This window comes from Grus americana, chromosome 1 (genome assembly GCF_028858705.1).
Source record: "Grus americana isolate bGruAme1 chromosome 1, bGruAme1.mat, whole genome shotgun sequence".
Taxonomy (NCBI): Eukaryota; Metazoa; Chordata; class Aves; order Gruiformes; family Gruidae; genus Grus; species Grus americana.
The window spans coordinates 116,595,853-116,617,681 of record NC_072852.1 but is presented as its reverse complement, the minus strand read 5'-3'; the positions used below and the strand labels follow the sequence as shown (position 1 = coordinate 116,617,681).

Sequence of the window (21,829 nt, the reverse complement as noted above, 5' to 3'; positions counted from 1 at the left end):
TGTTTAGGATTCTGTTACCATCTCTAAAATGTATTATCAGTCAGTTCTGAGTTCAAGACTAATGAAGGAAATGCTAATAGACTTGAAGCAAATGTGTCTGTTTTTGAAGAGAGGGTTCTGATTTGGGATGCTGTATGACTAATGGATAATTGAATCTCTAGAATTATCTAGGCAGATAATTAATGCTTAGAAACAAGTTGCTCCAGTTTTACAGGTTTAGACTTCTGTCTGCTTTAAAGGAGATGCTTTTCTATGGAGGCAGATGTGCGTCCTCATCAGGTCGCTAAGCAGTGGAAAGCCAGGGTGCCCTGAAAATTCTGTGTGAGGCTCAACTGAGTGTTTTAAAAAGAAGTGATGTGAGCCCTTACAGCCAACAGTTAAAATGATGTCTTCCTTCACACCCCTGTCTCTAGGGCACCCGCCTTTTCAGTTCTGCAGCGCTGAAAGGCAAGCCAGCTAAGGGCGTTGCATTTGTAGTTTGCAGTACACTTCAGGATAGCAAGTTGCCCCTGCACACGTGGGCTTCCTTTCCACCTGAGCCAACCTAGATCATGTTCACACGTTCCATCAGGCTCAAGAACAGGCGGTTGCTCTTCAGCACATAGTTTACATCAAATTTTAACGTGAAATGACTTTTGCAGGGGCCACCTTATGGCACTGTGGTGCTAGGGCTGCTCAGCAACTCTGGAAGTCAGATGGGTTATGTTTGCTCTTACACCTCCATTTGACATTTTTCATTGATAGTTTCTTTTTGTCTTACGCATGCCTGAGTCCTCATGTCAGGAGGGCTTAGCGGCAGAGACATTTGAAAACGCAAATGTCTGAGATGATATCAACCAGAAGCTTCCTGCCTTGCCATGGAAGTAAATCCTGTGGTTGTTGACTGTCCGCTAGAAATACCTGGCTGTGGCTCTCCAGATTCACCAATCTCAATACTGCTGGCTTAAATCTCTCTGCTTGTTTGAGTCATTGTAAAATAACAAAAAGAAAGTGTTTTGGTAGCTGGTTTTTTCCATTGCAATGAAAAAATCACCATTTTCTTTAAATATTAATGTGGTTGAAGAGACGCTGATCAAGTTAACTGAAGTGTTTGTTGAACTCGCAGCTAGAAGATTGAATACAGAAAAAAGAATTAATGCCATTAACTATTAATGGTGTTTTTACTTCAGTCACTGATTCTTTTAGGAAAGTTTAGTGTCTGGTAGTTTTTCTGAAATACCAACTTTGCAGTAACGTGTTTTTTACAAAAAGAAAAATCAGTATGTAGGATTTTTCTAAGTTGCAAAAATTCAAATATTTTATATTTTAAAACTACATGGAATTATTTCAATGTGTCAAGAAAATGCAGCAGGTTTTAAAAGAATACCTTGTTCTGCCACTCTATCAGATGAAAATCAGTGTCCTGTACAATTCTTTGGAGGTTTTTAACCATTCCTGTAGCCAAAGGCTTTTTTCCTAATGTGTTCCTTTGCCATCGTCAAAGGGTGAGTGAAGAAAATCTGAAAATACTTAATTCCTTAATATCACTGGCATCATTGCAACCCACAGAGATATGGTGAGTCTTCTCGATCCGTCACTGGGATTGGCAGCACTTGGTGAAACCATTATAAAATCATAAGCTTCATTTATTTATTATAAAAGCTGTCAGTCACCTAGCTCCAGCTCCTGATCAATCCTACTGGTTGTAGGAGGCCCAGGTTGCCGGAGGCGTTGCTGTGGCTTTTAAGGAGGCTCCTACAGATACAAAACCTCTCCCTCCTCTCCCCTCTCTCTTGCGATGCTCTCCTTAATGGGTTCCACAGGGATGTGTATGAATGCTGTGTGAGGTCCCAAATTTCAAAACAGGTTCAGGAAAGTATTTTCTTTAGGCAATTATATGTATCCTTCAAAAAATCAAATGACTATTTATACATTAATGATTTAGAGTTGTTGCACATTTGTTTCCCTCTTTTCCAGCAATGTTCTAAAATATTTACGTCCTTTTGGCAGCCAGAAGAAAATGTAGCCCTGTTTATAAGCTTCGAAAGCGACTTGTGTGGCAGCCTGGCACATTTTGTATCCAGGGGGAAGTTTTAACCTGTCGGTTCCCAAACTAAATCCCTCCTAGAATCGTTTTGTTTCCTGTGCTGCTTGTGACAACGCTTTCCCTCCCCAAAATCTCATCTTTTCCGTTGAAGAAGCCGGCTGAGGATGGCCAGCTGTGCCGTGCGGTTTTTGTTCTGCTGACCTGGGAGGGGGATTCTTGCAAGATGGACTGCCCATAAGCTTCCTGGTCTAGAGATCCACTCCAGGACCGGGGTTTGCAACGTGACCTTACCTAGTGGCGCTTATGTGTTGGCATTTATGCACCCCAGTACTTATTTGCCTACTCCTCGTCATTGGAAAGTAGCTTTTTTTAGTTAGTTTGGTTACTTTACTTGTAACTGCATTGAGCTCAGTGGCCTTGGCAGGAAGCTTCCCAGATGTTTTGGATCAGTTATAATGAATGCTTGAAAATATCCAACTGAATCCCTCTTACAAATAGAGCTTTCATCTTAGATTAGTAGTATTCCGAGGAGTTTGTTCTGTGAGCTCCCAGTCCTGTAAATAACAACTGAAGTCATTGTTGGCTTTTGGCCATTTGATTTCATGTCTTTGATACCAGGAAAGTATTCAATAGCAGAGGAGGCAAAATGAAAATAACATAAGCAGTAAAGTATCAGTATTCCTCGGATCTCGCTCGTTAAACCTTGCTGCACATCCACAACTGCAAGTAACTGGTTTTCCATGACAAAACCCTAATGTCTTGCTAGCACCTTCCTCCCAGAGTTCTCTCTGCAGCTGGCATATGTGTCCAAGGAGCCCAAGAAGCTTTACTGTATTTCCATGACTGTTTTTTCAGTGAAAAAGAGACTTCTAAATTACCATTATATGGAGGATTCCTGAGGGGAGGTGTGTGTGCGTTTGAACAGGACCTTTGATTATGGTGCTTATAACATTGTCATTTCCTGTCTAAAAGCAAGGGAAAATCAGGCATAGGAAGGAATTCACATAGAAGAAACTCCATTTTAGTCTACATACCTTTGATTGCTGTTCTCTGCTGTAAGTCACCGTTTTCTTCTTTAGCTGAGAAAACAGTCCATAGGGTCAATGCTGAGTTCTCAGAACAGCATCTGTGGATCTGCTGGATTCATTTGTTGCGGCTGAAAATGAATGAACTTACTGGAGAAAGATGAAAGAGTAAAGAAACAAAGCAAAGCCTATGGATATTTGTATATCTACACTAAAGAATTTGAGAATTATGAGATAGGAACACCACATGTAGGTTTGCAAATGTGCAAAAGTGTTTTATCTTTCTTCCAAACTGTTTATTTCTGGAAGTTTGATAGCAGACATGCCCTTCCAGAGGGAAAATCCGTTCTCTATCAAAGGACACGCACACGTTGCTAAAATGTTTATTTTGTGGCCATATCACCATCCTGATTAATGGAAATTTATATTATATGTTGTGAGAGTTGCTAATGCCATTAGAGTCTTTAACCTGCTGTTGACGTTTCCTTGAACAGGAGCGTGGGAGGAAGCAAGGCACCGGCACTTGGTGCTGTGCAGACGTGGCTCCTGTGCTGCTCCCCGCCCCCCCCGCCCCGAGGAGGTCAGCTGTGCTCCCTGGGGTGCGAGGCAGGTGCTGCTCTGCAAGCGCTGCTTTGCCTTGGGATGCTGATGCTGCTCCAGGCCTGCCCCGTGCCCACTGGTGCGTTCCCTTGGCTCCGCAATCATATTTTCCTGTTTCATTTTACCATGTGAGGTTCATGGGCAAAAGCCACCGGGGAGCTGGAATTTGGCTGTTGTACTGGAAGGTCTTAGAGCAGGATGAGCCCAATATACACAAAGTGTTGTAAAATACTCCGGTGACATTTCCTAATTACTTTCCCTCTCCGTTCCCCTCTCCTCCACCCCACAAACCCTTGTGCTCAGCTGCAGGGTTTGCGAATATCAGAGGGAGATGACCGTCCGTGTGGCTGCAGGGTGTCTGTGGTGGGCTGCCCTTGCTGCAGAGGTGACCCTGGGGGGGCAGCGAGCACACCGTGCCAGAAGTGGGGGGGCCAGTGGGCGCAGGGAGCTGAAGCTGGTGCTTTTGGCAGCGCTGATGTCCCACCGTGGTGCAGCCCTTGTTCCTGCTCAGCGTCCACAACCGTGGGAGCTGGGAGCCTGCAAAGGCCTGGCCTGACGGGGCCAGCAAGAGGAGGACACCCGTCACCGCGGGCAGCAAGGTCTCCCTGCCAGCAGATGGGAGGATTGCCCGGCTGCCAGTGACCTCCCAAGACCGTGCACTCTGGCACGCTGGCTTGGAGGACGATGCAACAAATTGCATCCGCCTGCCTGGCTGTCATCGGTGTGCGAGTCAGGAGTCACCAAGAGCACGAGCTTGCACCTTTCCTCTCACCCACCATCTCAGGGCGCTGCGTGACGGGGCGGCGGTAGCCCAGGGCACCTGCACACTGTGCTGTCCCCTCCTTGCCACCCAGCCCCGGCTGTCCACACGTGCTGGGGCGCGACCGTGCGTCACCCAAACCCACGTGCCTGCCTGTGTTGAGGGCTGTGTGTGTCCCTGTCCCATCCTCCAGTCGGTACAGGCTGTACAGCAGCTACAGCAGGGTTGAGTTGAGAATGAGGAAGTTTATAGCAAAAATAGGAAACCTGGCATTTCCTTAAGGAAAAAGAAAAGGTAATTGTTTTTTTCCAAGAGTTACGTTTGTGAGAGCAGCTCTCAGCAAGGGCTGACTAACACAGCTGAGTACTTACGATGTTGCAGTTAAAAATTGCTGTGTGGGGATTTTTTTGTCCTGATAATCAGCATACAGCTGCCGGCCGGCCGTTACTGTGTAAGGTTCCACGGCACTGCTGCGTAAGTGGTGTGATGTTTCACACCCCCTCCACTTCCTCTCTCACCCAAGCGACAGCTCCTGCAGTTTAAGGATTTGGCCCGTGATTGTCCCCAGCGCAGTGGTCAGTTGTGGGTTTGCAGCTCCGTTTCTTCCGGCCTCTCCCTCCCTCCCTCCCTCAGCAACGCCCTGCGGCCTCTTTCAGAAAAGGACATTTCACCTCTTTGCTGATGAGGGATTTTTTTGGAAACCCTGTTTCAAATTTTTGCTGCGGATAGATCGGCAGGGTGGTGGAATTGCAATGTGACCAAAAGGCAAGAGAGCGGGGGTTGCTGCAGCTCCAAAGTCTGGCTTCTGAGGTGATTAGAGCTGGTTACAGGCTTGTAAAACAGTTTAGGTTGAGAGGACCTCTGAGGGCTGCTGGTCCTACCACGCACTTGGAGCAGGGCCTGGTTCTGAACTAGATCCAGCTTCAGAACTACATCATGTTGCTCTGGGTCCTGATTTTTCAAAAGAAAAACAAACAACAGGCAGCTCTGTTGTGACTGGACCTACCAAGGTTTCCTACGGATTTTTGTCTCCAGGCTGGTTGACTCTACTGCATGAAGAAGGTGGGAGCTCTGGCTCTCGCTGCCCCAGGAGAAAAGCAACTGGGCAACCATCAGGTCTTTGGGGGTCTTTGGGGCTTAAAAATACATGGGTCTTAAAAATGCAACAGTCTTTAAAAAAGAGTCAGGGGAGTCGTCCAGTTGTCTGGGGAGGTGTCCCAGCTGGGTCAGCGCTCACCCCGTGAACTGGCACACCAGCGATCCTCCACAGCTGTAATTACTCTGCCACAGGGATTGTTAATGGACAGTCACTAATGCACCCCCCCCTCCCCAGATGCGTAGTTCTCAGGTGCCCTGTGTGTTCAAAAGCACGTTCCCGGTGTCTGATGCCTGCCCAGGCTGTAACCAGAATGTCACCAGAGCTGTTTGTAACATCAAGGTGGCATTTGTCTCTTTCTCCACGAGAAGTTACAAGTCCTGCTTTTTACTACAGTGCTGGAAAAGGAGTTTTTTACTACAGCACTGGACCAACTACATGTTGGGGCTGGGTTTGGGTTTGTTTTTTTCTTCTAGAAATGAGAACATGAGAAAACAAATCAGCCGCCTAATGCTGAGGAGACGCCTGGAGGACTTGATTTGCTGGGGGCATCTCAGAATGCCTGGGCCAAGGGTGACCACTGTGGGGCAGCTGCCCCGGGGGTCTATTGGGGCGGCAGTGCTCGGAGGCTGCCAGGAGCCCCACTTTCTTTTCTTCTCTAGAAGTGACACTTGGCAGCAGATTGGGGAGCTCCCTCAGCACCGCTGCAGCTGTGGGCTAAGCCGCGCCAGCAGACAGGCTATTTTGGGCACAGGCCTGGGCAGTACGGTGTGCTGGCATAGGGCTGCAAACACAGCGGGGCCGAGCTGTACTCCTTGGCAGGGTCTCTGTGTTGCTTTCATGCTCCCAAACTGGAATTCGTCTCTCTGTTGCCTGAACCCACTTCTCCTCTGAGGACAGCAGCACTGATGCCTTGGTGGTACTTTGGAGGGTTCACTCCAAGGCTCACTGGAGAATGACCCCTGTTTGCTTCACAGGGTCTGGGTGGGCTTTGCGAGCCCAAGAAAACCCACCACGGACGATGTCAGAGGCGACATGAAATCCCCTGCCTTGGCCCATGCCTGAATGCTCCATTGCTCAGCCATGCACCTTGCAAAAAAGGCCATTTGTGGTCATTTATCCCTCAGCCTTCCCAGCGTGCAGATGAAGCCAACTGGATGGTTTCCACATCTGGTTTTGCTCCTTCACTCCTTGCTCGCATGTGTACAGTTTTGCTTGCCCGGGTTTTTCTTCCCCAGGTTTTGCTTCCCCGGGTTGCTCCAGGCTCTGCCCGTGCCCCAGCTCACCTCCAGACCTGCCCGCGCCTTCCTTCCCTGCCGCCCTCTCCCTCCGGCCGCCCCATGCACCAGCATGCTGCCCCGCCGATCACAGGCACCTGCCATGAAATCGCTGGGGTGATGCCGGGGATTTTTGGCCACAGCATCACACAAACGTTAGGCACCACACCTGAGTGACTGCCAATAAAAGGTGTGAGTTTCAGAAGGATTTATTTACTGCTTCCTGCAACATCACCCAGGGATTCCTGGTGGTAAACTCTGGGTTATTTTAAAGACAGGAGTAGGGAATTAAAACAGCCACACCAGCATTGTGCATTGCCTGCCAGCAAGTTTTGGTGTTAATGCTGGGTCATATAATTTTCAAATGCACGTTATTCCCCCAGCTGTGCGTGTAGCATGAACCTAATAGTTACGACCAAACAACTTGCAAGCTCTCCTTTGTAATATTTTCTTCTTAAGTGGCTCTTCCAGGCAGTTGCAGGGATTTCACTGCTGAAACTTCATCCTGCTGCTGGCCCCAAAATGCCCTCCCTGGAGTGTTGCTGCTGCCCTGTGGCACCCTCCTCAATGATACTTCTGCCCTTAGCCTGGAAATTAAGTAGACACCAGCTACTGCATTTCTGCTTCTTGTTTTTTCAGTTTATGCATCCCATTAATAACCAGCCAAATCCAATTGCTTCTTACCATGGCTCTTGTTCCAGTAAAGCTGACCTGCCATTGAAATGAGCCTGGCTCGCTGTACCCACTGCTTCTCTTTCATGGGCATACGCTGTGTTTTCCCATAAAATTGTGATTTGTGTGGGCTTGGGTCAGGTAAGTACATTCCCCATTAATTTTCTGTTTTCTATGCTGGATGCTTTTTCTGCAGAGGTGGTCATTTCAGAGAGATCGAAATAATTCCGTGTCTGTTTCTCAAGTTTTTTCCTTGTTTTCACTTCAACTTTCAGACCACTGTGAACAGCAAACATTTGGAAATGAGGTGAACCACTAATTGATAGCTTTCCCCAACTAGACTTGGAAAGTTTATACCAAATGAATAAAATAGCAACCCAAACTCAGACTATAAACAATTTACTCAAGGGAACAGCTCCTGAGTGAAGCTTGACCTCCCTGTACAGAGCAAAAGCTGCTTTCCCTGCCCTGCCGAGGTGCTCCTCATGCTGGGGCTCACGATAGGGCTTTGCCACTGTGTTTGAGGATACATTTAAACAGGCACGCGTTATTAAGCACTTTTTTTTTTTCTCAAAACACATTCGCAGAGGCTGTGAAATGCTCCATATTGGGAAGCAGGCTCTTCTCTGGCAACTGCGGAAATCTTTTACTGCCCGCCGGCAGCCTGTGGTGGCAGGCAGGGAGGAAAATCAGGAGGGGATCAAGTCTGTTAAGTCATTTCCAGGCAAATATGCAAAGGTAACAGAAAAATAAATTGCTAATCTTCACTTTAATGCAAAGACCTTTTTTCCTCAAGGGTTGAAAAAGTAGATGAGAGAACTGGGAGTTGGGAAAAGTGAAGCATTTTGCAGTTTTGCTCCAAGGAAGGGACTAACCTCTAAGTTACAGACTGGTTTCTGCTGATCTGCTGCCACTTCAGTCGCTTCACCACCAGGAACGAACACCCCTGTTTTCAGGTGGGAACCCCAAAGCAGGAGCATCAAATGGAAGATGTGCATGGATGAAGTGAACAAAACAACAGGGAAAGGACCTGTGGTGCCCAGTGGCAGGCCCAGAGGCAACAGGCACAAACTGGAACACAGGAGGCTCCATCTGAACATCAGGAAACAGTTTCTCACTGTGAGGGTGGCCGAGCACTGGCACAGGTTGCCCAGAGAGGTTGTGGAGTCTCCTTCTCTGGAGATACTCAACAGCCTTCTGGGCAGTCTTGGACAACCAGCTGTGGGTGGCCCTGCTCGAGCAGGGGGGGCTGGAGCAGACGCCCTCCAGAGGGGCCTTCCAACCTCAACTACTCTGCAGCCACCCCAAGGACATGCTAAATTTACCTCGGCTTGAGCAAAGTGAAAGTCTGGTGGAAAGACTAACTCCTGGGTTTTGTTATGACGTCAGCTTCAGGACTAAAATTTCACAGGGGCTTACAGATAAAGAATGAGGGAAGAAAATACACAAATTTTAGTGAGCATAAACATTAACTGCCAGACAGATAACTTCCAAAAATAGATCATCAGGAGATTAGCTGGCCTGTGGGCCCCAGGCTCTTCAGGAGGGAGTTTCTTTGGGGCTCAGCGTTTTGGGGAGACAGCCGGAACAGGGCCCTGCGCTGGGGAAGGGGCAGCCCCTGGGAGCCCCTGCCCTCAGCCCTGCTTCCCCAGCCTGCTCTCTGCAATCAAATGACAGCCTCTTCAGAGGGTCAGTAAGAGGAAGAGGATCCATTTATTTTCTGTCAGCAGGGGGAATTGCTGGGATGTAGCTCAGGCCCCTTTCTTTCTGACCGGGAAATGGGTGGCACCTGCCCCCATGAGTCAGGAGGAAGGAGCCAGCTCCTAACCAGAGCTGTCCCACACCTACGCACAGGGCTGGCAAAAGGCAAAACCTGCCTTCTTCCATTCTCAGGACAAAGGCATCGGGTTTTTCCAGACCAAAACCTATTCATCAATATCGCGCAGCGGCACAGGCTGTGATGGCCGCCTGTTGGAAAGGGGGAGAGTCAGGTCCCAGCAGGCGTGCAGCCAGGCTCCGGGGCTGCACCAAGCCTTTCATGCACTTTCCCCGTGCCATGGGTGACCTAAGCTCTCCGTCCGTCTCTTCAGCCTCTCTTCCTTCCGCTGATAGGATGCTAATCACTGCTAAGATTTTTCCAGTTGAGCACGGGATTGTGCCGTAGTCATTTGAGCAAGCCCCCTTCCTCCCTTTAAAGTTTTCCCATGCTTAATTTTGACTTTGTACCAGTAGGAAATGACAAGTCATGCCACTTTTTTTCTTTCCAAGTATTTCATACTACTTCACTCTACCTAGGCACACAGCGTCTGAGCGGGAAAGCACAATGAACTCATGAAGTATTACCAATAGGAAGTGACATTTTTCCTCCTTTTGTTCAGTAAATTCCCTATGGAGTGCAGTTAAAATATCGGAGACATTTTATTTAAAGACAGGAAGGTTGCGTTTTCAACTTAGATACATTTCTGATTTAATTTGCTGTCCAGCTGAAACCAAATCTGACTAGTCTGAACAATTTTCAAGTGAAGATTGCCAACTTATAAAGAAAAACTTGAAACTACAACCTTCAATCAAGTGCTGGTTCTAAATCATGCTTTAATATCAGAAAAATTAACACAGCATTTCCCTTAGGAATTAAGTGTTCTTCGTATGTGTCAACTTCAAGAGTCTTTTAGGAAAACAGCCATTTTCGAGCTTGTGCTTCACAAATTTGCCAGCACAGGTAGCAGCAGAATTACAGCTCTGGCAGGTCTCTTCCAATGGTTGGATGGTGACCTTTTCCTTAACAGGGAACTGAAGGTCTTGGATGCAGATCGATTTTGGCTTTATGTCCACACTTCAGCAGCGCTTTTCTTCCCAGGGCCAGCCTCATCTGGCGCCTACGTGCTTTAAAAAAAGAAGGGGCAGACTTGGAGAGGTATTTTGAAATCTCTCCACGCCAAAGTGTGCCAGACTTCAGGTGCTGTTGCATTACCATCAAGAGGACTGCTCCGAAGGAAACTAACTCTCAAACCATGAATATTTTCACTGAGATACCAGGCACTTGTTTGCAAATAGGTTTCTAGCCCCCCCAGCCCAGAGAGAGACCCTTCTTTCACGTGTCTGTTATAAGTAACTGCATCAACTGGACTCAGGGGAGCAGAACTTAACCCCCTTGTAATCGGGATCACTGTTACCAGAGGAACAGGGTTTAGTAGGGAAAGGTTGGGCTAAGGAAACAGCAGAAAAGCTTCAAGAACCTGTGTTTAATTTTTGCTTTGTCCTGCTCATACTATTAATAATACTCCTATTTCTCATCATTAGACCACATTCTCATCTAATTTATGAGATGCAACACACTCACTGGCTACAAGCACCATGTCCTAATGCAGGTGTTTCTCCGTGTCATGCTGCTTCAATATTTTTGTCCTTTTTTAATATTCCTTAACCTGCGTATGGCAATTGATCCCAAATTACAGAGAAAAATAATCCATAACATAACAAAACTATGGAAGCTTTTAAACATGTTTTTCACAGAATGATTTATAGACATTCAAGGGTTTGAAACTCTCCTTTTATTGCATATATTTCTTCTTACTTTACAAATAATTATATGCACTGATACAAATGTTCCTTCACAGAAGGTACATTTCTTTTTTTAAAAAAAAGGGCTAGGGTGTCATCCAAAATAAGCCATTTATTGTTCATTAATATAAAATGTATTCATATTTCTAGGAGGTGTCATATCCAAACCGCTGTTCATCCAAATTTCTTGTATGATCTGCTCCCTGCGCTCTATCCTTTCGGCCAGTTCTGCTGCCTCTGTTGAATTATAACCTGAGTAAGAAGGTCTGTAAAGTCCTGCTATCTCATCCTGGATGTCTGAATCGGAGGAATCTTCCTCCTCCTCCTCATTCTCACTGTTCTCGTACACTCCGTCACTTTCTGGCACTAAGTGATCCTTCTTTCTTTGCAATTTCTGGAAGTCACTCGAGCGCGACACACGGATCACCAAAGCGCACAGCGTGAAGATTAATCCCACGCAGACGCTGGACACAAACAGAAGAGCGGCTCTTTCAAGGTGATCTGAAATCAGAAAGCCAGCACTTCAACACTTTACAAACTCTGCCAAAGCCTAGCTACAAACAAAGCTGCCATTTCCAAAGTGCCCCGCATTACATAGCTCTAACGGTGGGGTGTGCCTGGGGGGAGGCTTTTTCTGTCATGCACCAAAACCACCCTGCACTTGCAGGCTGACTGTTGCTGTCTCAGCCTCTTCAAATTCCTGTGCAAAAATCCCAGCCTCTTAATAACATTATAAAATAACAAAATTATCCCCTCTTTTTATTAGCAGCTTACTAGCATTCTCAACCAGCTACCAGAAGCATATTCTTTTTATTTTCCAGCCATCCTGCCAAAATGGGCCTTACCCTCATGAAGAGGGGGCATGGGAAGAGCAACTCTGGGCTGCACGGAGCCACAGCAGCATCTCCAGGCCAGGCTGGGCAGGGAACATTTTTCTTCCTTGACATAGTCTGAGATCACTTCTCAGTATAGCAACAAGTGAGAGAGATGTGGAAACGGCCTTTCTCGATGATGTGATGTTGTAAAGTCCAACCCTGGCTGCTTGGGGTGTTGCTGGGGGGTCTCAAGGGTGGTGGGGTCTGAGGGTGCAGGGAGAGCTGCTGGGGGAGGGCAGCCGAGTGCCGCCGGTAGGGACAGTCTGTCTGTCCTGACAGGCCACGGCTGCCCTTCGTGCTGGAGGGGGAAGCCCTTGCAAAGGCTGTGGGACAATGTGCAACTGCTGCGTGGTTCTTGCCATTTTTTAGAAGCGCAGCAATCTTAGCTCCAGAATCGCTTCTCAACGTCAGCCTTTGCTCACTTCCAAAACTTGTGACTTCTCCTGTGGAGTTAGAGATCTGGTGATCACAAATTTATTTGCCTGAATGAAATTCGCCTTGGTGTTGCCAAGTCACAAAACCTGCCATGTCCATACCAGAGATGGCTGGGTTTGGTGTTTGTCGTTTTTTTAATGCCCCTCGATGATCCTTGTATGTATGCAAACCAACATTTCCAAAAATGGATGTCTCCAGCACTGCTCCCAGATCAGGACCAGGTTTTCAAAAATACTGAACAACTGACAGTCCCCATTGAAAATACTCATTAAAAAAAATCTTGGCTGCAGTCTCGAAAAGAGTTTGGATCCTTCAAGATGGAAAATATTCTATAAATATCAATTATGCTGTGACTGTCCCATCCACAAGACCATGATTATATTGTAATAATATCGTTACTATAAACATGGGATTACCAGTTGTGACCTTCTGAGGTGATCCTCCCTTTTCCCGAAGTGCCACAAACTAATGAACCAAACGGTCTCAGCCTCATTTTCCTACCTCTAATGTATGCAAATGTAGCCAAGGAGTTGCTAACGATAGTTCCATCTTTCTTTGGAAGTCTTGATTCCTTTGGGTCAAGGTCAACACCTGTGACACGAGGAGGGAAAGCAAATTCAATCATATCACAGATGACGGAGCTGCTAACCTGATACTCACCCAATAACTTTGAAACTAACAAGTCCATCTAAAACACAGGCAGGCCAGCACTGTGCCATAGGAAACTTGCAGAACATTAGACCAAACAATGTTTGATAAATAAAAAAAATTTGAAATAAAGTATAAATAACAAAGTATTGAAAACGTTGAATATCTAGAAAATAGCAGAATTATTTAAAAGACTCTGCTGCCAAGTGAAACCCCTTGCCTATTCCCATTAAGCTTTCTGAAATAATTTATTTCTATTGAGCTTCACACCTCTCAAATGGACTTCTAGCCCAATCACTGCAGTACACTCCCGTTATTGACGACAGCAAATACACGTTAGCCACATCATTAATTTGATTTGCCTTTAAGAGCAGGTATTGGCATAACTCTGAAAGACTCTTCACCCTGAAACAACTGCAGTTTCATAGCACGCTGGCCATGGGTAGGTCTGGATGGGTCACTCGTTTCGCAGTGGTGCTGTGACAGCAGGAACGTGCTTGCGTGGGTCCCGCCCTGTGCCCCCTCCAAGGGGAAGCGCAGCTGTTTTAGCAGGGTTTCCATTACCTCCTCCCACCTCCCTCAGACCAAGCCCTGCAGTGGGAAAACATCCTATTTCAATCACAGCAGAGCAGCAAACTGTATTTTTTTGATGGTACGTACCATCGTTCTGTTTGACGGAAGACTTGTTATTGGTGACCAGGGGGTTGACAGCAGTGAGGATAAATTTAGGAACTGAAAAGACGAAAGACAAATTGTGCACTGTTAGTTTTAGAAACCAGATCCCCAGTTAATTACCAATCCCACTGCTAACCCTGGTTTTATTAATTGTGTTTCTGATGGTGGTATCAAAGGGATTGGAGCTGCATGGCACTGGGACGCTGTGGCATGGGATGGTGGCAAAGAGCATGCTGCTCACAGGGTTAGCACTGGGGGGGCAAGGAAAAGGAGGTGGGAAAGGGAATAAAGTAACTGGGAAGAAGACTGAAAGGAAGATGGGGTGAGCAGGGAAAGGAGAAAAGGCCAAGTGTGGCAGGCAGAGCAAGCCTGAGGGATGGGATGCACAGGTATAGAGCCAGTAATTTTCACCTAAAGATCAGTGAAACACCAGATAATGCTGCAATTTCTTCCTAGGGACTGGTAAGGGCAGCTCTGGACCTGTGCCTGGATTCACACCCCAGCTCGTGCGGAGCTCCAGGAACATCACTGCAGCTGCATACACTGACCTGCCCCCTTGTTTTCTGCCCACCTTGTTTTCCACCCCACAAGGGGTGTGCCAACCAGTGGGTAGGAAACAAAATTGGCCTACACATTCAGGCCTGGGCTACAGTCGAATGCTAAACTGCATCGAGGTACTGTTTTTCTATGAGGATAATTCACTGTAATTCTCAGAGAAATATTTATAGTCTTGTGTGAGATCCTCTGTGAAGCCTCTGAGACAAATGGTGCTCCTCTCTCTCGAGGAGGAAGGTGCTCAGGATGGGAAGAGATGTGCTGGGTGGGAGTGGGCTGCATCCTTCTCATTTCATTGGGGTTTTTTTTTCCCTTGCTAAATTTTCACACTCTTCTTGAAATAATCAAAAGAGCTAAAAGCAGGTGCATCAGGCAGATATTGAGAGTTCACATATTCTATGTTAGATGAATGGGCCTTTCAGATACCCAGATCTTGGCACCTGCACTATATGAAGGCAGATTGATTGATTTTCAGACTGATGTGAACGGGGGGGAAAAAAAGGAAGAAATTTCAGGTATGAAGCTCACCTCTATCCCACATAGAAACATTTGCCAATAAATAACGTTAAGGAAAGTTAAATGGAACAGAGGAGACTGAGGTTTGGGGCTTAGCATAGTTTTCATTTGAAAAACAACTAAAAATAGCACTTCTTTCTCAGCAGAACTTTTCTTTCTGTGTGGGCTCAAAGTCATAGCTGTTTCCTTTCCTGATGAAGGAATTTTTTTGAGACTCTTAGCTCCTGTTTGCAATAGAAGGCCAACAGAGATAGGGGAGAATGAGCTCATTTCTATTTTGGCTTGTACCTCATCGTAATTCTGAACTGTTTTCCAGCAGCAGAATATTTTTGTTGGTGCATGAGGCAGACAGTGAGCAGGTTGGTTTGTTTTCAGACTGCACTCCGAATTTGCAGACCAGGTTTTTATGAACAACATGCACGTGTTATGAACAAAGTCCCGAGAGGACGCGCCGTCCCCAGCACCTTTGTGAGACCTGAAGCTCCTGTCGCATGACCTGGTGCCCATGATGTTTCTCCTGCTCCCGTCTCAGGGGAACTTCCCAGGGCTTTGCTTGCTACAGGACTGAATCCCTTCCCTGTGGCTTCCCATTGGGTTTGAACGGCTATTTAATATGCCATACAAATATCTGTTGTAGGGGGATGCTTAATTCAAAATGGCATGGACAAAAAAAAGCTCCTGATTGCTTGCATTGTTAATTTTCATTATGGCTTCATTTCAGACATGAGGACTTTAACTAGGATAGGCGGCATCAGGTCGCTGAACAGAATAACTGGTACTAGCATGAGGAATTTTTATCAGGATAATCACATCTATGCTACAACTTGTGCCAGAGCCACTTTTTCAAGTAGGGTTGGAGTCAGTCACCGCAGGCTGCCAAAGGCAGCCCACAGACGGGTTCTGACTGGCGTCCAGGGAGTGCAGATACAACGCGGGGCATCGGGACCTGTGTTTCCCGAGGGAGGCTCCTGAAGTCCAGCCTCAGCAAGAGCCGGGAGATGTCACCCCGTGCTGACATGAGACGATGTGGAGCGGGTCACTGGGGGCACTGAAACTGCGAGAAACCAGCACCTCCTGGCTCCTGCTAAGTTTTTACCAGCAGGAATTAATGGCACAAATAAAAATGCCACCTGCCAGACACACTAGCCCTGAACGGTTGCTCACCATGTTCCTGACCATGGTGGAAATACTTGCAAGTGTGGCACAGCCCTCAGAGAACATAGTTGGCTCTGTTGTGCTCCTGTCACTTCAGGGGGAGGCCTATTTACCCTATCTTGGGAAGCATCAGGTTAGCAGGGATCTTCTAGTCAGGGAAAAGAATGTAAAATGTCTTTCTGGAATATGCCCAAACTCTTCCCATGTTCACTAGATGATCTGTAAAATAATTAGACCTGCAAATCATTGGCTAATGCTTCAGATTGCACAGCTCAGTGGGATTTGGCAGAAGAAAAAGTCTTCAAAATGTGCCAGCAACACACAAGAACACTATTTATTACCCACGTGTTTTTGCAAAACCACTTCACTAAATAACAGAATACATAACCTCACTGCAAACAAACATACTCTGGTTTTCTAGTACACAGATACACAAGCAAGAATGATCTGCCATAATCATCTTTAATTAAAGAGAATGCCATTAACTCACTCATAAAGTTACTACAGCATGAAGGCAACTGCACAATAATATAATGTATTAGTGCACAGGCAGATCTCCAGCTCTCTTCAACAATATAAAGCTGAATTACTGCAATGGCTCTCACCTGACAACTAACTCACAGGAAGACTGAAAATCTCTCATGCCAGCAAGGAACCAGCTGGGGCTCATTTTCCTCTGATCTCCAGGTTCATGGTGATCTGGTAATCAATCCTATACTGCTGCTTCCAAAAGCACGTCTCAGATAACCTGTGCCCTTTGACCACTACTCGCTAGAGATGCAGCAAAAGGACTCTATGATACGTCCCCGTGGAGCTACTGCTGTGACTCCCTGCAGACCAGAAAGAGCCAGAAAGGAGCAGAACTGGCGGCTTTCCAAGCGGTGCACGGTGAGCAGAGCGGTAACTCGGTGAAAAAGCTTTTACATGTCCTCCAGTTGAAGCGGAGGCGTGTGAGAGAGAATCAACCCTCACCCTTCCACCCCACAGCTAGGCAGCAGCAGCAGCAAACAGAGCTTGAGGAAATCTGTTTGAGGCTTAAGAAATGTGCAGCCGTTCCTAAAAATGTGCAATGCCAAAATAAGGCACTAGACTGAAGTTCTGCAACCACTTTTTTCTCACCTTTATTGATATTACACTTTGCTGTCCCACAGCCTTTTTTTGAGAAAAAGAATTGTGAATTCTGCTTTCCCCTAATGTAAATGTATTAGTCTATGGTAAAGAACAGGGAAAACTGTTTCCTCCTGTGTGAGGTATGAGCTGAAGTGGGCTTCAGTCCTGCAAGGGATGTATAACCTCAAACCTTTACTTTTAGCAAGACTCTGCCCATGACAAAGGAAATCCCTCTGCAAGGCTGAAGGCTGTAGGTGTGCTCATGTGAATCAGATTTCAGGACTGGGCTGGTACACAGTGCTTCAATTATGCTGGACTGCTTTACCTGCACTGATAGCAGGCAATGCCAGGTTATTTTTCCTAGTTCTGTTGCAGGTCAATTCTGTAGAACAGACTCTTATTTTGATAGTATTTCTCAAAATATTAAAAGATGTACTTTATATTTTATTGTCAATTTTGTAAAAATGTATAGCAAAAAATGCTTTTATGCCTGAGTTTACATTAGGTGCAGCTCTGCCCACGAGATTGTTCCATTGTTTTGGTTCTCCTTGTATGGCTATGTCATAAACCTCCTATGTTAAAGGGAAGGGGAGATTTAGGAAGCCTCTGTGTGCATGTATGTGTGTGTGTCTCCATATGAGTGCACCATTTGGCATTGTTTTGCTTTGCAAGCAGAATAAGGGCCTTAAAATGATCATGCATTTGCTCTTACCACATGCATAGCTGACGCTAAGGTATTTTGTCACTCCAGGTAGGCACGGACTTCCAAAATCCCGGCTAGTGACCATGATTTTGCATCTCTGTTTCCCATAACACCTTTTGGATAAAACTTCTAGCGCCATGTAAGACAAACAGTCTGAAAGAAAAATACATACAATAAATATACAACACTGGTGTTATCAAAAATGATAGCTGCTGCATGCACGACTAGAGATACAAATCTGCTAGTGACTTCAGACATGTGTTTGCCTAAGCAGGATTTCAGAATTAAATACTAAGTTTTGTTAATGCAAGGAAGTCAGCTGCAATGAAAATGTGAACTTGTAGCAAGGTAACTACCTCATGCTGACTTCCAGCTGCATACTAAGGTTGCAGTAAGATTTGTGACAAGCTCCAGACGAGGTGCGCAATGTAAGACCTCTGTGTTCCCTTCATGATGACTTGCAAAAAATAAGCACATCCAAATAGCTCTCCATTTATTTCATCTCAAGATGAGTGTGCAAATAAAGGGAGATGCAATGCTGTTTGCAGGTCTTTCTCCTAGTCCCTGGGTTATTGAAATGATTTGACTGGATGCTTAATTTCAGTTCAAGTCAGGTGAGATCAATTTTTGTGTGTCACAACAGCTAGGGCTACAGTGAAGTTCAGTGTATTAAAGGCAGCTTTTGATTTATTACGCCTGTCACTGGTAGGAGCCATTCTGCCATGGTGAAGAGGTCAAAATGGGCTCAATATTTAACCAGGGAAACTTTTGCCTTCTTCCTCCTGTACCAAATTCCAGGCTGTTCTAGTAAGGCTGCCACCACAAGCCAAGTTTGCATGCCTAAAGCAACCTCAGTGGCATCTACACTGCACTGCCTTCGCACCTAACTACATGAGGGAACCCAAATCATTTTCAAAGCAGCCTAAGCTACCCCTGACTTTGTGCAGATGAAGAGAGTCCACATTGCTGAACTTCTCTCTCCCTGTGGACTGAGCAAGAAGCATGCGCCGTGCATGAAAACCTGCCGTGCTGACATCTACGCTTGGAGCTGGGATTTCTTTATTCAAGACTTACGCCTTCTACCACAATTTATAAAAGAATAAAACTTGATTAGCAAGACTTAGCACTGAAGTTGAAATTATTTGAGGGGGAAAATGTGCGTGTCAGACAACCTTTAAAAAATCTGCTTGAAAAAAAGAACGTCTCTAGATGTGATTAAATTCCTGGTATCCACGTGTGCTAAACTCCAAGCCACAAAGCAAAACCACCTCTTAGTTTCAGTTTGTAAGCAGAAATGACAAGTCTGGAGTAGGTATTACTTTTCTGAAGCTGTCTGCTTCCAGTCAGCTTTACCTCATGTATTTTGTGACTCTGTGGATGACAGGATGATAGGCATTGGAACAGGTTGCCAGAGAGGTTGTGGATGCCCCATCCCTGGCAGTGTTCAAGGCCAGGCTGGATGGGGCTTTGGGCAGCCTGGTCTAGTGGGGGGTGTCCCTGCCCATGGCAGGGGGGGTTGGAACTAGATGGTCTTTGAGGTCCCTTCCAGCCCAAACCATTCTGTGATTCTATGATTCTATAGGTATTTCTCACTCTAGTCTTCCAAGGCAGGGACACTCTAGAGGTCTGAAAACATACTTCTCCAGGCATGAAAACAGTCCTTCTTCCTGTAATAAAACTCAGGCAAGGACGGCATCTTGTTGTCTTCCAACTGCTGAAGCTCATTTGTGCCTCTTTAGAGGAAGCAGAAATAGTGCTTGCAAAGGCACTCCAAAGGTTTCCCACATCAGTCTTGTTTGAAAAGAAAGGGGAGGTTTGAGACCGGAATTCTTGACAAAGAAGATTCACCTTTAATATGTGAAAATGGGGCAGATTTGTGATTTTCAGAGTTAATCCCCTGACATTAGCACTAAATAAGTCATATACTTAAGTGGAGCCATCAGGACGTACTGGGCTGATTTGCTTTTCTAGTAAAGGGTTTGTAGGTTACCTTTGGACAGGGATTTTTGGGAGAGCAACTCTTCCTTTGTCTATTCAGAGACCTAAAATCCTAATGCCCACGTGTTCCAGGAGGCTGCTGGGCAGGCTGGGAAGGTTGACCTAAACCATCGAGTAGTTCTGGTTAAGTAACAACTTGGCCGTTTTAGTTGCCCTCTGTGGCGATTTTAGATGAGTAAGGACATATTTGGGTGGACATTTTAGGCAGCCAATAGTTTATTTTGGCAAGTACGAAAACAAGAATATCAGGAGGAATTATCAGCTGAATCATAAATGAATGGATTGGGAGCACAACAGCAATCTGGCAAACTGAATTATGTTTTCTACAACATTTCCTGCCCTGGGAGCTACTCAGTGTCTTAAAAAACAGGAGGCTGTTGCGCTGATGGTTTTCTTACAAATTTAGTGATACAATGAGTACATGTTTCATTTTGCCTTTGGTAGATGTTTGCTTATGTTTCTGTGGGAGTTAATAGCTCCTTATCGTCTATATTCATGTTGGATTTGGCTCCTCTAACCTGAGGAGCCGGTCGTCATATGCCCACAGGGTCTTGGCAGGCCAGTTTTTGGAGAATTTCCCAAAGGCTTGCCCGGTGTCACAGGTGAGTAAATGCAAACCAAGGCTGGCTTGCCTTTGCAGGAGACCACAGATGTTAACTGGAAAGACCTATAACAAAAACCCCCTATTTAACAGCTTCCTGTGTCTAACAAGATTTTGGCCTTTAGTGATTCAGTCAAAAACTGTTCAAATTTTTTCTCTCTGGTTTATGTGCATCCTTGCTATGTCCTCACTAGCCCTCCTGGCAGCTACAATGCCAGCTGAGCAATGATTTCAGCTCAGAGGAATTCTGTGCATTCGGTACCAAAGGCCACTTTTTTCGATGTCTGTATCTTCATCTTTATAATCAGCAAACAAGCAGACATTACAGAAGTGTATCTGCTCCGAAGTCAGAGGAATCGGTGTGTGCCAAATGACATTCAAGCTAGTTTCAACCAAATTTGCTTGGGGTCTAATAGCAATCCAGCTGCAACAACGCAGAACTCGCGCTAGGAATAACTTCTTTCTAGTCAAGCACCTTACTGCCATGTCTGAATGAGGAGAGCATTTCGTCAGTGCTGCATTTTGAGTAAATGAGTGAATGGTCTCACTGAACGGTCCCGAAGAAATCACCAATCAGGAGATAAACATAAATATGCAATGTGTCGTCTTTCTGAATATCTAAGTAATGTTTGACTATGCATACACGTCCTGGTTTTGGCTAGGACAATATGTTTATGGGGCTTGCTAAATTGGTACCATATGTTTAAAATAAACTGCCTGTTGAAAGGCACGTTCCCGGTGTGCTAGAAGGCTGGTGGCATCCCACCAGCAGTGGCAGAGAAGGCAGCAATGCGTGGCTGGGTGGGAAAACCCTCTGCTCTTCACGCCTTTCTGCCAAAGTTGTGTGTTACACACCAAGACTGTTGGTGGATCTTTTGAAACAGACGCTTATATGGATGGCATGGAGACACGGGTGTCAAGAAGAGGTTCTTAATGCCGTAATAAACTATCAAATGTGACTGCAGCTATTTAACAGTTAGAGTAGAAAGCCTTGTTTCTGGAGGAAGGGCTCTTTCAGCTCCCTAATTAGCTTTGTTTAGGAAAGTTTTGGCATGCAAATGACATGCCATAAATCATGCAGGCTTTAATGAGAAGCAATTTGTCTTCTGGTTTCTTAAAGCTTCTCTCAATTCAGACAGGAGGAGCTTTCCTTCCCTTTCTTTCCACCCTGCCACACAAGACCTGCGGGTGACGGAGCAGCCGGAGTGCCTTGTGCCAAGCTCTGGCAGCAGCACCCCATCCCACCCTCTCCAAACCTTACTAATTGCTGTCTTCTCCCACATCACCACGCACAGGGTGAGTGAGCCTCAACACATGGTGGGAAGGGAGGGGACGCGTCTCAAATGTAGATATGCATGACATAAAAACTAACCTGCTGGTGAAAGACCAGAGCATCCAAAAAAGAAACCCCTCCACAATTTGTTGCTCCAATAATGGAGCCCAGCTGCTTCTTGCTTTCATCCCAAACTGCTGGCTTATGCTGCTTTCTGGGCTGTGCCTACTCGCAAAAGAATAAGGAGCTTGCTTTTAAAATCAACTGA

General features: G+C 46.0%; 1 protein-coding gene across 3 annotated transcripts in view; it reads right to left on the bottom strand.

Moving 5' to 3' along the window:
• Window positions 1-10,051: 10,051 nt before the first annotated feature.
• EVA1C (eva-1 homolog C) overlaps window positions 10,052-21,829 on the bottom strand; it is a 40,994-nt gene continuing 29,216 nt past the window's right edge. For 2 of the 3 annotated variants that reach the window (XM_054813471.1, XM_054813473.1), the window contains exons 5-8: window positions 17,699-17,842; window positions 13,636-13,707; window positions 12,829-12,918; window positions 10,059-11,518 (exon numbers count right to left, since the gene is read on the bottom strand). In XM_054813471.1, coding sequence (XP_054669446.1) covers window positions 11,130-11,518; window positions 12,829-12,918; window positions 13,636-13,707; window positions 17,699-17,842 — 695 coding nt within the window. In that variant the 3' untranslated portion in view covers window positions 10,059-11,129. Of the gene's footprint in view, window positions 11,519-12,828; window positions 12,919-13,635; window positions 13,708-17,698; window positions 17,843-21,829 lie in introns of all 3 variants that reach the window. The other variant, XM_054813472.1, reaches the window with a different exon arrangement.